Source organism: Sinocyclocheilus anshuiensis, unplaced genomic scaffold, assembly GCF_001515605.1.
Source record: "Sinocyclocheilus anshuiensis isolate Anshui unplaced genomic scaffold, SAMN03320099.WGS_v1.1 scaffold861, whole genome shotgun sequence".
Taxonomy (NCBI): domain Eukaryota; kingdom Metazoa; phylum Chordata; class Actinopteri; order Cypriniformes; family Cyprinidae; genus Sinocyclocheilus; species Sinocyclocheilus anshuiensis.
This window is the reverse complement of record NW_015554217.1, coordinates 847,765-862,996: the sequence shown is the minus strand read 5'-3', so window position 1 is coordinate 862,996 and position 15,232 is coordinate 847,765. Positions and strand designations below refer to the sequence as shown.

Sequence of the window (15,232 nt, the reverse complement as noted above, 5' to 3'; positions counted from 1 at the left end):
GCAAACAAAGCCAAAACCTAGATATTTTAGGCAATATAGAAATCCTGGCCAGGACGCGTCCTGGGAAAATGGCACGTATGGTCACCCTAGAGGAATTACCCCTTGCAACTTACATGTTAGCATTAGCAAATTAGCCAAGTTACTATGTGGAGTCTGTCGGTATGCTCCTGTGAAACCTCACAGCCTGTCTTTGTGGGAAGCTTGGCTTGCTTTTTTTCTGATCCCAGCGACAAAGCAGGATCATCTTGAAAGTGCTACGAAAAGTCTTGTTGCAAAGGGCATAGCACATAGGATTTACTGTACTGTTAACGTAGCATAGCCAATAGCCTAGCGCCCAAAGGTTCTCAGGTATGCAGCCGTTGCAGAAAGTGTTTACTAGCACCATGATGTTATAAGGCGTCCACGTTATAATGAAAGCGAAAAGGATGGCACTTAGAGTTTGCGCCGCTTTCTTTTCTTTTATTAGCGACATACGCTTCCGCTTGGTGATTTGCGTCCTTGCGCGAGCTGCGAAACGTTTAGCTAAAGCTGCCTCTTTGAAAGTTATGGGTGCTGAGGGAGATTTGACGGTGGTGTTGGTGCCGTCTACGTTCGGCTCCGTTGACGACTGTATAGCGGATATTGACTGAACTGTATTCATGATTCCGATAATCCGCTTGTCCCCATTGGTGACGGAGCGCGAGATGCTGTTATCCCTGCCGTCGTTCACCACAGGGGACCGTAATGGATCTTCCTCTGTGTCCAAATCCTCACAAGAAGTGACCTGGGAGTTTACAGCTGCCCTCATGCCAGGCAGATTGAGAACAATAGAGAAGATCGCCCGCGTGGTAGACGGCGCGCTCTCATCATCGTCAGATGAGCCTGAGTGGTCGGCTGACAGTACAGCATCGTTGTTGTTCCAGCTGTCACTGCTGCTCTGATCTGCCTCCCGGTGCGGCCCACCTTTATCCCTGCCTCCCAACTTCCACCCCCAACAGTGGAATCGCCCGCTCAGGCCGTGAACGGAGCTTTGTTTGTGGCCAGGTTGGCCCAATTCGAAGCTGCTGCAGCTTCTAGAGTTCCCCCCAGTGGCGTGGACGTGGAAGTGCGGTCGCTCGACACCTCCGAACCTTCCGACTGAGCCTTGTAATCCTGCAAGTTCCCGAGAACGGTTCTCTGTCTCTTTGTATATTCGCCAGTATAGAACGCTCATTATCGTCACCGGCAGGTAGAAAGCCGCCATCGCGGTGCAAAATGTAATAATAGGCTCGGAGAGAAACTGAATGTAGCATTTATCCAGTGGAACGGTTCTTTCTCCTACAAAATACTGCCAAAACAAAATGGCAGGTGCCCAAAGTATGAGCGACACAAACCATGCCAGGCCAATCATCACTCCTGCCCGCCTGGTGGTACGTTTGGCACGGTATGTCAGAGGCCTTGTGATGGAGAAATATCGGTCAAAGCTAATGACCAGTAGATTCATGACAGATGCATTGCTGGCTACGTAGTCTATTGCTAGCCAGAGGTCGCATGCCCAGTTTCCCATTGCCCACTGGCCCATGACAATGTAGGCGGTGTACAAGTTCATAGAGATGACCCCAATGATGAGATCTGCCACGGCTAAACTAAGCAGGAAGTAATTGTTAACCGTTTTGAGCTGGCGGTTGACCTTAAACGACACCATGACCAAGATGTTGCCGATAATAGTAATAAGGGAGAGCAGTCCTGTAAAAACAACGATGAGAATGACCTGCCAGAATGAGTGACCACCCAGAGGATCATAGGATTGACCTTCAACCTCGACATTACTCCCATTGAGCTTGAAAACAGCACTGAGGTTGATGAGGCTTGTGTTCTGGAGCAGTGGCCACGGAGTGGATGCCGGGTAGATTCCCACTCCCAGGGCATTGGATGGTGAGTACAGGCCCAACTCGGTGCTGTTGGAGTCCATAGTGCAGGCCGGGCATATTCTGAGGAAAAAGAGCAAAATAATCAATTTATGTTTATTCATTTCACAGTTATGTTACATGTTTGCAGTGAAACTACAGTAACTGCTCTCTATTTCAGTGGTTCTTAATCCTGGCCCTAGGGACCCCCTGCTCTGCACATTATCTCCAACTCCAACTTTATTTATAAATCACCTAATAAAACAACTAAGTTAACCAAAGTGCTGTACAGTAAGTTCAATTAAAATAATATAATAGCAAATAATAAATAACCATGAAAAAACATCAATACACACCGTACAAGGCAGACCCAAAAGGGTAACTACAACGACAATACCTCAGCACTCATCCCTGATCAAAGGCTAATGAAAAAAAAATGTTTTTAACTGCTTCTTAAATTCATTAAGAGATGATAATTGTCGCAAAGACACTGGCAAACTGTTCCAAAGCATTGGGGCAGCTACCGCAAATGCGCGGTCATCTCTGAACTTTAATTTTGATCGAGGAACATGTAGGAGATTTTGTCCATTAGATCGTAATGATCTCTTTGACTCTTGAACATGAATAAGATCGCAATATATGTAGGGGCTATACCATGCAGGGATTTAAAAACAAAAATTAAAATCTTAAAATGAATTCTATAAGGTACCTGTAACGTGGTTATGTGGTCATACTTCCGAGTACCTGTCAGTAGTCTTGCGGCTGAATTTTGAACCATTTGGAATCTGTCCAAAAGTTTTGTTTGAGTACCGTAATAAAGTGAGTTGCAATAATCTAACTGAGAAAAAAATAAAAACATGAATAAGCTTCTCCAAGTCTATACGTGCTAAAAAGGCTTGATCTTACTAATCATTCTTAATTGGTAGAAGCTAGCTTTGACAACTTCACTTATTTGAGAGTTAAATTTTAAAGCACTGTCACAGATCACACCCACATTTTTTACTTGATGTTTCCTAAAAGGGCTTAATGTTCCCAAGTTAACTGCAGCTGTATCACTCATTTCAGAGGGAGCAAATATAATGATCTCTGTTTTCGATTCATTAAGACTCAGAAAGTTAGCAGACATCCAAGACTTCACCTCATCTACACAGGCCAACAAACGCCCCAAGGCACTGGAAGAATTTGGGTTAAAAGACAAATACAACTGAGTGTCATCAGCGTAAGAATGAAACAACACACCATATTTATCCAAAATCAATTCTAACGGTAGCATATACAGAGAAAAGAAAAAAGGTGCTAAAATAGAGCTTTGCGGGACACCACAAGAAATGGGTGCCAATGCCGATACAAACTCTCCCATGCAGACCGAAAAACTCCTATTTTGAAAATATGACTTTATCCATCTTAAGGCATTTCCACAGATACACCACAGATGTTTTAAGATGAGATATAAGTATTTGATGGTCAATCGTACCAAACGCTGCCGTCAGATCCAACAGTAAAAGTACAGTAACATTTCCGAGATCAGTCGCAAAAAAATATAATTAAAAACTCTCAGCAAAGCTGATTCAGTGCTGTGATGTTTTTTAAAACCTGATTGAAACACTTCACAGATCTCATTTGCATCAACAAATGACTGAAGTTGCGTGAGAAAGCTCTTCTCCATAATTTTAGCCAAGAATGGAAGTTTTGAGATTGGTCTAATTAGCTAACACACTCTTATCCAAATTTGATTTCTTCAAAAGGGGTTGGACCACTGCATGTTTACAGTAGTCAGGCACGACCCCTGAAGACAAACTCTTATTAATTATAGACACTATAAAAGGGCCAACTGAATTTAAAACTTGCTTTAACAAATGGGTCAGAACAATATCTTGAGGAGAAGTTGTAGACTTTAGTCTGAGTATAATATCCTCAAGGATTAAAAGAGAAATTGGCTTAAAATCGGAGAAAGTAACACCAGATACCGATTACTGAATGACATACGAACAATGACTAATGTTATTACATACATCTGATGTTTGATTTATGAAAAAATTCAAAAAAGAATTGCATAAATCAGCAGACAGGTCTCCTACCACCTCTAATCTAGGATTAATAATGGAATCTATCGTTGAAAATAGAACCCTAGGATTATGACGATTTTCTGCAAGATCTGCAAAGTACCTCAATCTAGAATTTCTTACAGCCCTTTGAAATTTAGACAGAGAATCTCTAAGCATTTCATATGAAATTTGTAATTTATCTTTTTTTCCATTTTCTACAAATCAATTTTAAGGAATGAATATGCTCATTAAACCACAGAGTTAATTTATGCTGTGAACTTCCCTGCTTCAAAGGAGCGATAAAATCTACTGTTTTGGAACAAACTTGAGTTAAAAACATGAACTGATTCCTCCACATCAAGATGAGGTGAAAAAAAATATACATCTAAACCCTGCATTGATTCCAGAAAGGTTACATTAAAATCAACTTGAGTATTTGAATTAATTGGTCGCACACAACGCTTTACAGAGCATCCTCTCTTTCTCCTGATAAGGAAAAGAGACAGTAAAAAGAATGGGATTATGATCAGCTAATACAAAATCATCTATGATGATGTCACTGACTGTTAGACCAAGGGACAGAATCAAATTCAGTGTGTGACCATGAGAGTGAGTAGAGCCTTTGACCATTTGCTGAAAACCTAAAGAGTCTATAAGGTTCAAAAACTCTTTAGACAAAGAGCTTGATGGACAACTGACATGAATATTAAAATCTCCCAACACTAAAAAGTCATAATTCAGTACCACGTCCCCTAAAAAGGAAGACAACTCTGAAATAAAATCCTTATTTGGTCTTGGTGGTCGATAAAGAACAGCACAGAAAACAGGATTCAGCATCTGTATTTCAAAGGCTTGAAGTTCAAAGCTGGAAAAACGTTCGATATTAAGATGGGTACACGTAAAAGAGTCCTTGAAGACAGAGGCCAAGCCCCCTCCTCTTCCAGTCTCTCGTGGTGAATTTAGGACATTTAAATTACTCGGAACAAGTTCCCCAAAAACATCCATATCACCAACGTTCAGCCAGGTTTCGGTGATAAATAAAAAGTCTTAAGTTCCGAGCTCTGATAAACTCGTTCAGAATAAAGGTCTTATTTTTTAAAGAACGAACGTTCAACAAGGCCAACCTGATTTCCAGTTTATGCTCCGACGATGCATCCTGGCACCACTGCGAACCAATCGATACAGGGCGAAGATTCTATAGGTTAACTCCATTGCTGTTCAAGTGTAGAGATCGCCAAAGACTCGACAACACAGGCCCTGCTGGCTCAACGAGTAGAATCCACCGCAGCACCGAGCTCACCCAATGCCCACACAGAACACGGCCACTTCTCCATCCCCAGCTTATCGCCTCTTGCGATCGCGGCAAACTCAGGAGTGATAGTAGGTAAGCCTTTAATTTCACTAGTTTACCACCTCGCTTTCCACGGTGATGACGTTTCTTCAGCAAGGGGGGCCAAGACTCGTAGACTCATTGCAACCACGTAGGGATATTAAGGTGCGATATGGTCTCAGAGAATTGGAGATCTCCTCGTTCTTCTGTAACGTACTTCTCAAAGGAGCTTCTAATGTTTAAAAGTGTACAACAATCATAGATCAGCGCAGATGTAGAGTCGCTTATTAACCAAGTCACAAATAAGAAACGACGTGATACAAAACAGAATGTGTAACAGAGGCAGACGGCATGCCATGTACATCGGCGCCATCTTGGGGGGAAAAAAAAATGGGGGCCCCCAGGACTAGGGGCCGGTTGCATAAAAGGTTTAAACTACTCTTAAAAGTTAGTCATCTAATTTTTTTCTTTAAGACTCGTCAAAATTGTTCTAATTTGGTTACATAAAAACTTAGATTAGTCTAGGTTGAATCCAAAAAATAAGACTGATTACCCCCTGGCTAACTGCTAGTTGGTCAGACTAGTTCTTAAGGCACTGTCTTAAAATAGTGGCTAAGTTTATGCAACTGGCCCCAGGATTAAGAACCACTTGCTCTATATAATGTAGTAGTGCTTCCTAAATAAATGAAAGATTGCTGTTGCTTTATATCTACACTAGAGGGCAATGTTGATCTATTAAATCAGATAAGTAGTAAACCTCAGTTTCTTTTTGTAAAGCTTGTAAAGATTCAAATAAGTCCCTTTTCAAATACAGCATACAATATATCCTGTGAATAATGCTGCATCCAAATATGTGGATGTTGAATGCACCACATCATTTTGTGGGAAAGAAAAAGAAATATTAATTAATTTTTTCAAATTAGCTTTTTCCTTTAATCTTAAAGAAAGAATTTATTAATATAGGAACACATCTGTTAATTATTGAATATGTTCAATAATGTTATGTTGCCAGTGGTAGAGCATTGCGTTAAGCAGTGCAAAGGCCGTGGGTTCAATTCCCAGGGAACACATATACTGGTAAAAAATGTATAGCCTGAATGCACTGTAAGTCGCTTTGGATAAAACGTCTGCTAAATGCATACATTTTGTATCATATAAAATTAAGCAATTCACATTTGTTATACATAAAAGTTCTCAAATTCCCAGCCGTTGTTGTTGTTTTCCTCATGTATAATGTTGTAAGGAACTTTTGGTAATGCTCATTATTGTTACACTGAAAATGTTTGCAAATATACATTTTATTAAAAAAAAAAAAAAACCTTGGAAAGATTTTTATTTTGCATTCTTAAACATTTAGTCTTGATTGCCTATTGCAATTCTCATTACATCTTTATAAAAGACTTGTAGGTGGTATTTCATACTCTGTATTCACTCATAGATGATATTTCATACTTCTTCTATGGAACTTAAATTTCACTGTACAAAAGTGAAAATTACTCTTGTCCCACGTGGATTGGACTTGTAAATAAATCCAGCCTTTCTTGTAGAAAGTTTCCCCAGAACTGTCAAAACTTGTGAAACACAAACAAGCTCCGGTATCTCATTAATGGGAGAAAAAGCTACTTGGTGCATTTTTAGTTCAAACATGAATCATTGTAATAAGAACCATTTTAAAAATATTAATGATAATGCTAAATTATATTGTGTCTAAGTCAAAAGGAATACATCTCAGATTTTTAAAATATTTTGATGAAAGAGCATCTGAGGCTTACTTACGGGGAGAACACAAAACAAAAACGGTTGGGAAACACTAGTCTAGAGCAACATTCTGAGCCAATGAACCTATAACACTACATTTAAAATAGATATTAAGATACTTATCAAAACGACCGTACTGTATACATAAATATTAACCTCAGTCTCACGCCATTAAATCTGAATACAATGTATGCTAAAACTAGTTCATATGCAAAAGCACAAGCTCTGCCTGTACTTTCAACTAGCAGATCAAACACTTTCAAAATAGCTATTACACTCCAGTTAAAAGCAGATCCGTCTGAGAGAGACTCTGAGCTAGCAGACACACGAACAGCAGGAGAAAATGTTAACATCGAGAAAGATGAAAGATGGGAGAGGTGTTCCTTTACTTAGATTCTGCAAGAGGAAGTTGTTGCAGAGCTTTCCCAGAATGCCTCACACAAATGCACAGTTAATCTCATTGACAGAGGCAGAGAATAGAATGTAACTGGCTCATGGCCAAGGACGGCTGAACGTCTCATCTCTTCAGATGAAAATGATATCTAGTTCTTGACCAGAACTTGCACACAATTACACACATTAAAAAAAATGTCAAGGTACGCACATCCAAAGCGTCTTGGCCAGGTGCAAGATCAAAAAATACTTTTTGGGGGGCACTTTACAAAGTGGCAATCTAACTTCAGAAATAAGTCAAAAAGGTTGCTGACTGCTGCTCTAAAAAAGGAGGTCTGACAATCATAGAGCATCATTCAGCAGAACAAGCCTACATTACTAAATATAGTCATAAACTTTAAAGGGAAAGAGCTGATTTTGAACCGAGAACATCTGTCTCTCTTTCAGAAGCTCTTTTCATCTTGATAAGGCAGAGGGATGCGAGGGGAAGACAAAGATGGGAGTGAGAAGTAGGTGAGATACAAGATTAGGGAACGACAACCTGATCACATAATCACACGTTATAATCATATTGTCGCTAAGATACCATATATGGGTTTGCATATTTAAAACATAGAAAAGAACAAACGGATATGACCACTGTTGGGCACACACACACACACCAACCAAAGAGTCAGAGGTAATTAGCTATTGGATTCAATCTCAGTTCTCCTACAGTGGAAACAAAGGGATAATTACTTTATAATAGGCAGACCAAGAATACATATATAGACACTGTGTTTAAAACGGAGGGAACAAAGCCGTCATAGAGAACCTGGTTTGTTTAAAACAAATTATACACTATACTAAAAGTCTGGAATAATTAAGATTTCTGTTTTTCAAATGTTTTTGAAAGAAGTCTCTATGGTCACCAAGGCTGCATTTATTTGATCAAAAATACAATTGTGAAATATAACAATTTAAAAGAACTGCTTTGTAATTTAATATATTTTAAAATTTATTCCTGTGATGGCAAAGTTACATTTTCAAATTTTCAGCAAACTTTACTCTAGTCTTCAGTGTCACATTAACTGAAGTCTATTATGCTGATTTGGTGCTCAAGAAACATTTCTTATTATTATTATCAATAATGAACAGGAAAAAAATATAAAATAATTTATTAAAAACTTTTGACCGGTAGTGTATTTAGGATAACTTTAAAAGAAAATAAATACAAACTGGCCAAATGTTGCTTAAATATAAGTTACTCAATACCAACTGCTTAATTCAGTACACAATTTTGTACAACAGTGTTTCTGTTTGTGTAATATTGCTTAAATAACCTCTATATACCAATGTTGAATACATGTTCTGCAAATAAACAAGAGATATCTGAGTGTTTAAAACTAGCACCGCAAAAAGAGATATCAGTGTTTAACTAATTAAAAAAACAGTTTCAGTACTGACTGAGATAAGCCACAATCAAAGCTGTTCTTCACACACCAGCACATCACTTCCATATTAAAATGCCAAGGATAATATCATCTACATTTAAGTGAAATAACTGTCAGAAGAATTGTGTTATTGTTATTATGTCATTCCTAAGAAACATAAAAATAGACTGAATAGTGTTTAAACACAGACTTTGAAAGTAAAGACTGAAAAACATGTCAGCATTCAATGCAACAACTAAAACCTCAAAGAGAGTTTGATGTTAAATACAAGCTTCTTGTTCATTCATCAGAGTAAGATATCAATAGCGGAGCGGGAATCAAGCAACACAAGATAAAGTCAAAGAGAAGTCTAATTAACATTGGGCTCCAATTTGGGCCCCTGCACTCCTGTGTTCAGCTCTGTGCTTTTATCCTATTAGGGTTGTGCTTTGACCTGAAACACACACACAAGCTCAGATGAAGGATAGCAAACACATTTTGTACAAAACTAGTGACACGCATAGTCGTAATTCCATTAAGTTGTGGAATTTGGGAATTGTCTTAATTTCGGCTGATCCGCAAACAGCAGCCGACGAACAGGCTGTTGTCATGGTGACCAGGGAGAATGTGGAAGGAAGCGTGAGGGGCACACGACAGCAAATGCAGTTTGATGAAGCCTTTGATGACAGAACTAGAATCAAACGAACATCTGGAGTTTACATGCATGAATTCAAACGTACTGTACATCAAACAGTTTTTGTGTGTAAAACCACTCCTCTTCATATTTAAAGATTCATTTGCAAGTCTGATGATGCCATAAACACGCATATTCAAAAGTGAAATACGTCTGTGGAGATAACAGACTAAAAACTTCAGTGGCTGCTTTTGTTTTCATGGTCTTCTGTGGGAAAACACACTTATCAGTAAAACAGACCGGCATGTTTTGGTACCGTCCCCCCTGGCCTGGTAGTTAAGTGTGAAGAGAGTGTGTTGTAAGAGCTCTCTCTCTCTCTCTGTGTGTGTGTGTGTGTGTGTGTGTGTGTGTGTGTGTGTTGGGTATTTCGATGTAAGGCATGTGCTGTAAATGAGGATTTCCAAAGAATGATGGTTAAATGTCAACACATTCTTTTCCAGAGTTTGAGGGAGATCCGTGATCACCTCACATGGCCTTTGACCGACAGAAATGTCAGTGGTGAACACATGCAGAACCTTGATCAATATGCCTGATTAGAATTGGAATTAATCACTGGCACGGGTACAATTATAGACGAGAAGCCATAATTATCTCTCAATATCTCAATACGAAAGTCAAAGGAGATCAGTGAAGCATGAGATACTGCTCTCTAACAGATTATTTACTGATCTCTTATGATTAAAAGTGATGGTGAGGGATTCGTCCCAGAGCAGCCTCCTTCTCCTTATTTTACCTCTGCATATCATCCTCTGACATTCTACCAATATATTTTTTTAGTCCTTTTCAGTTCAGTTGAAGGCGAAGTGTGAAATATCACCAAATGCCACTAAAAATAATGAAATACAAAAGACTATTAAATAAATTAAATAAATATGAATAAAAATGAGTAAGAATTTTACATAATTATTCACTTGTTTTACATGAAAATGTCAAATGAATAAGATTCTGCACTATTTCTAGATCATTCATCAAAGAAGTAGACTTGTGGCATTGTACAGATGGTCAGATGCTCTTGTTTCCACTAAGGCTCTAGCGAATTAGGATTGGAGTTCATGCAGCTTGAAGGTTGCTGTTATTAAAGCAAAAGAGAGAAAAACCAAATACTAAGACATTCTGGTTTTAATGCAGATTTTTCCAATCAACTTTTCATTGTTACACTGATAATATAGTTTATAAAGCGAAAAAAAAAGCAAAATAGAAGCTTTTTCGCTAGTGGACCCCACTGTACATTTGTTTATATTGTTTATAATGGTAATTCATTCAGTGTAAACTTTGCTAATTTGCTAAATGTATTCAACATAACAAGACTGACACGACTTGATGGTTCTTCATCTCGTCTATCTGCTTTTTGATTTCCTGTTTTCCTATTTTCTTCCATCACTAATCACACTGTCTTTATTTGCTCTTCTATAGTGTTTATTACCTGTTCCTGACATTTCTAGTAGTGTTTACTAACTATGTTTGGTCAAACGTTCTGGTTGTTTGGTTATTGTGAAGCTGTAATTCTCTACTCCGTCTGTTCTCAGTTGAAACACCTCAATCCGTGCCTCCAAGCTGGATCACCTGAGAGATATTTGTATATGTATACGTTAGAGGTAAACAGGTTTTCTGTGAAGCCAAAGCAATTTGGTGACCTTATTACTGTCTAGATGAAAATGCCAGTCAGAATGAAATCTGTTACATCAGCACTCGATATTAGACATGGGGTCCTCTGTAGGGTTAGATTGTTTCATCAGTATGATGGGCTAATTTACACCCTTTACCTCTGCATGAACAACAACCTGACAACACAAACTTGAGTGGCTGATAAGGTGAGGGTGAGGTACTGTACGTGCTACACACCGAGGCTGCGACCGCATGAAAAGTGATCATATAAGACTGGTAGAACAGAAAACGTGTGCCTTTATCCAGTCATCGACAGTGCATCTGTATCGACCCACCCCGCTGTAAGTAATACCTTAATCTCAGGTAGGCCAAAGAATCTATCACAGACTCTGACACGATCCACATCCCCGGAGCAGCAGCATATCCTCTCTCTGTGCGACTGGCCAGTGTTAAATTCGTCTGCTTTGAAAAGCTGGAACTGCTCCACTACAGAACGATTTGGAATTGCATGTTTTTTAAATATCTTCACGTCATCATAGAAATGTGTTTCATTATTTATTTATTTTTATTTTTTTAATACAGCACTTTCTGGAATATAATATAATATAATATTATATAATGTAATGTAATCAGTTCATACAGTACATACAGTACATACATATATACAATTAAAAGTATATAAAATATTTAAACGATACACAAAAAAATAATTATTTTTTAAAGGGGACAATATTTGTTTATTTATTTTAAAATAACAGATATTCTCTGCAACAAAACAATAAAGGTTTATGACAGAATGAAATAATTCAAACACCAAATCAAAACATTTTACAATTTCAAATCAAAATTAGAATGACAACATTAAACTTGAACATAAAATTATGCTAAATACAACTAAAAGTAGTTTTACAATAATTTATATAAAAGAAAAATAAAATAATAAATGACATAAAAACAAACAAACTGATTCACTAGAATGAATCAGACTTTCCAGAGCATATGTGAAAGAGAGGACATTTTAGGAGAACACATTTACAATTATTACTACGTCAGTTCACTCACTTGAAATAGCTGTGTGTGCGCAGTGCAATACAAAAGCCTTTTTTCAACCAATGTGTGTTGGAAAAAAGAAACATCTGAAGTACTCTTATGTTACTGATAAAAACTAGTAGCATCATTACTTACTGTTAGTTACACCCAACACTAATTCCCAGACTCTAGATATCATTCTAAGAGAAAAACCACATGCTCGTATCTATAAAAAAAGATCTGCTGCTAGAGACTTAGACCCTGTAAATAGCAGGCGCAACAGGTCTTTTTAACCTCTCGTCTCTTCTCCTTCAAGGACAGACCACATGCAGTTCAACAGCCTTTTATTGAAGCACTAGGGCTGTTCTTCTGAGTATTACCCAGCCTCCAGGAGCACCCAGAGGAATGCTTACACTAGCAGAGATAGCGATAATCATGGCCACTGAAGCACAGACATTCAAAACCAATATCTTACTGTGCATATACTGTTTTTACTAACTCTGCTGCCTGCTATGTGGCTACAATAATTAATCTGGGAGGAATTATGTTATACTAGCTTATATTACTGTTAGCTTATGCATATAATTTGTTTGTCATAAAAAAGCCACTGCAAAACCAGTCTTTAATAATGGTAAGCTGTGGAAACATATGTCACCCTTTAAACAATTTTTAAATGGAAAAAATTGAGAACATGGACATAGACGTGCATGTTTGAGAACATGCTTGAGTGCAAATAGTGTGCATGTGCATGCTTTAAATTTCAAAGGCTCAAGGGAGTTCTTTGATTCCTGTGAAGAGAATTTAGGTGGGGTATAAAACACAGCCCACCATGCAACTGCATTCATTGCCAGCACTGCCGAAAAACCGAATCTCCTCCTAGTCACAATTAGCACTTTAAAGTGCTGAAAGTGGGCTCATCTACATACTGTATGTATTTGGAAATATGCCTAGTTATAATGCTCAGCTCAGTCATCTGATGAATTATTGCTGCCAAGACCATTAGAAAAAGTATATAAACTTCACTTAGAAATGAAAATATGTTTGCCTGCTTTTCACACCTGAAAAAGAGCAATCTACATGTCATACTGTCATAAAAAGGACCCTTGTTTGCACTAAAAGAATGACCATCACTTTAAATACTCACAGCACAGCATTACATCAACTACCGTTCAAAAGATCGGAATAATTATGATTTTTCAAAAAATGTTTTTGAAAGAAGTCACCAAGGCTGGATTTATTTGATCAAAAATACAGTAAAACAGTAATATTGATCCTTCGGAACTCATTCTAATATGCTAATTTGGTGCTCTATTTGTTACATGTATGCCTTGTTTTCGGTTCTCTCCATTGTGACCTAGGCCATGTCCACACGTACACGGGTATTTTTATAAAAAGAGTTTTACCTTCTTCCGTTTAAAAAAAAAATCTCCATCCACATGAATACGCAAAAGCATGCTATGAAGCACTGTCAAGAGCATGCCAAGTCAAACAGGTGGCGAAATAATCTCAACCGTAAAGCCATGTTGGCCAAATCAGAAGCCTGAAAAAGTTTCCAGTAGGTGGAGATAACAGCGCAGGCTCCGACGTCACAAGCCAAAATCTCCGGTTTCGCTGTCTACACGATAACACTGCAACCAGAGTTTTGGAAAATCTTCACCCTGGCAGGAGTTTTCAAAAATGTTAGGTTTCAGTGACCTGGTGCTGTGTTTGTGTGTGGACGAACGGCCAAACCGCATAGAAAAAGCTGCGGTTTTGAAAATACCCGCGTTCGTGTGGACAGGGCCCTAGTTTTCCTGAGTTGCCTGATTATGTCATTCAGTTCACCTGTTGTCTGTTAATCATCTCATTAGTTCCCTTTGTTTGGTTCATGCTTATAAGTCCTCAGTTCTCCCTTAGTCCATTCTCCGTCTATGTTAAGTTGGTTTATGTGCCTGTTCTCCTGGATTTATCTGATTAACCCTTATGCCGAGTTCACACTGCACAATTTTAGCCCGATTTTTCACTCGCCGACAGGTTTTGTGAAATCGCAGACAAATGCCTGAAATCGGAGGCAAATCGGTGCTAGTTCACGCGAGTGACAATCACACAGTGTGAATAATCAAAGACGCGATCTGAGGGAATCGCCGACGCGTCGCCGACACCCGTGAAATATTTGGCATGCTAAATATCTGGAGCTGTCTGCGATTCACAATCACGCTGTGTGAAATGAGTTCTGACTGAAAAACACATCGGCGATGACCTACAGCCAATGAGAGACCAAGATACAGGGAAGCGGGAAGTTCGGGGAGGAGTTATATGAAATGTAGTTTGCGGACCAGTGTTGCCAAATCCGTGATTGCCGCCGGTTGTTTTTTATGTCAGCAGGTTGAAGTGACCCCAATAACGTGATCTTTAGGCCCTGGAATGTGAATTGTACCAGGAGAACCCCGCCAAAAAAATGTATATTTTACCCCCGAATGCGATTTTTACTGGGGGATTCCTCGAAAGCAATTGGGCTATTTTCAGGTTAGTTTTGAGTAGTAATTGGGCGGGTTTTGTAGCGAAAACCTGGCAAACCTGCACCAGACAGAGCTGTCGGCGATTCTTCCTATTGTAAAGTCATGCAGTGTGTAACCTCCTGTCGTCGTTCCATCATGCAGTGTGAACACAGCAACAACTGAATGCTACCCCAGATAGTTGTTTGGTGTGAAACCAACAGTGATGCGACGTCTTTGAAAATCGTGCAGTGTGAACTCGGCATTAGTCTTCATCCGTTCTCCGTCTATGTCAAGTTGATCTCCGTCTTCGTGCAGTTTGTATCACCAACACACATATTTCCACTATTACACAATTGGTACTCTTATTAATAATATATCAAATAAATGCATGCAGCCTTATCGATCTATCTATCTATCTATCTACACATACATTTTCTTATTCTCATAGGAGACATCTGCTAAAAATATACATACAAACATAACTATATATCTTTTTAACCTATTACAATTATCTGTTCTTCATAACATTAAAATAAAACTGCCGTCATAACAATCATCATCTTAAACACATTCTGACCATGCCATTCTGTAAACTTCCTCCACCATGTGTGTCTATGAATACTC

The 15,232-nt window shown here is 38.6% G+C and overlaps 1 protein-coding gene across 1 annotated transcript in view; it reads right to left on the bottom strand.

Moving 5' to 3' along the window:
- Nucleotides 1-89: 89 nt before the first annotated feature.
- The window catches only part of LOC107671143 (muscarinic acetylcholine receptor M1-like), a 101,243-nt gene continuing 86,100 nt past the window's right edge, over nt 90-15,232 (bottom strand). Inside the window, exon 3 of the mRNA XM_016464002.1 lies at nt 90-1,949. Coding sequence (XP_016319488.1) covers nt 143-1,930 — 1,788 coding nt within the window. The 5' untranslated portion in view covers nt 1,931-1,949 and the 3' untranslated portion in view covers nt 90-142. The remainder of the gene's footprint in view (nt 1,950-15,232) is intronic.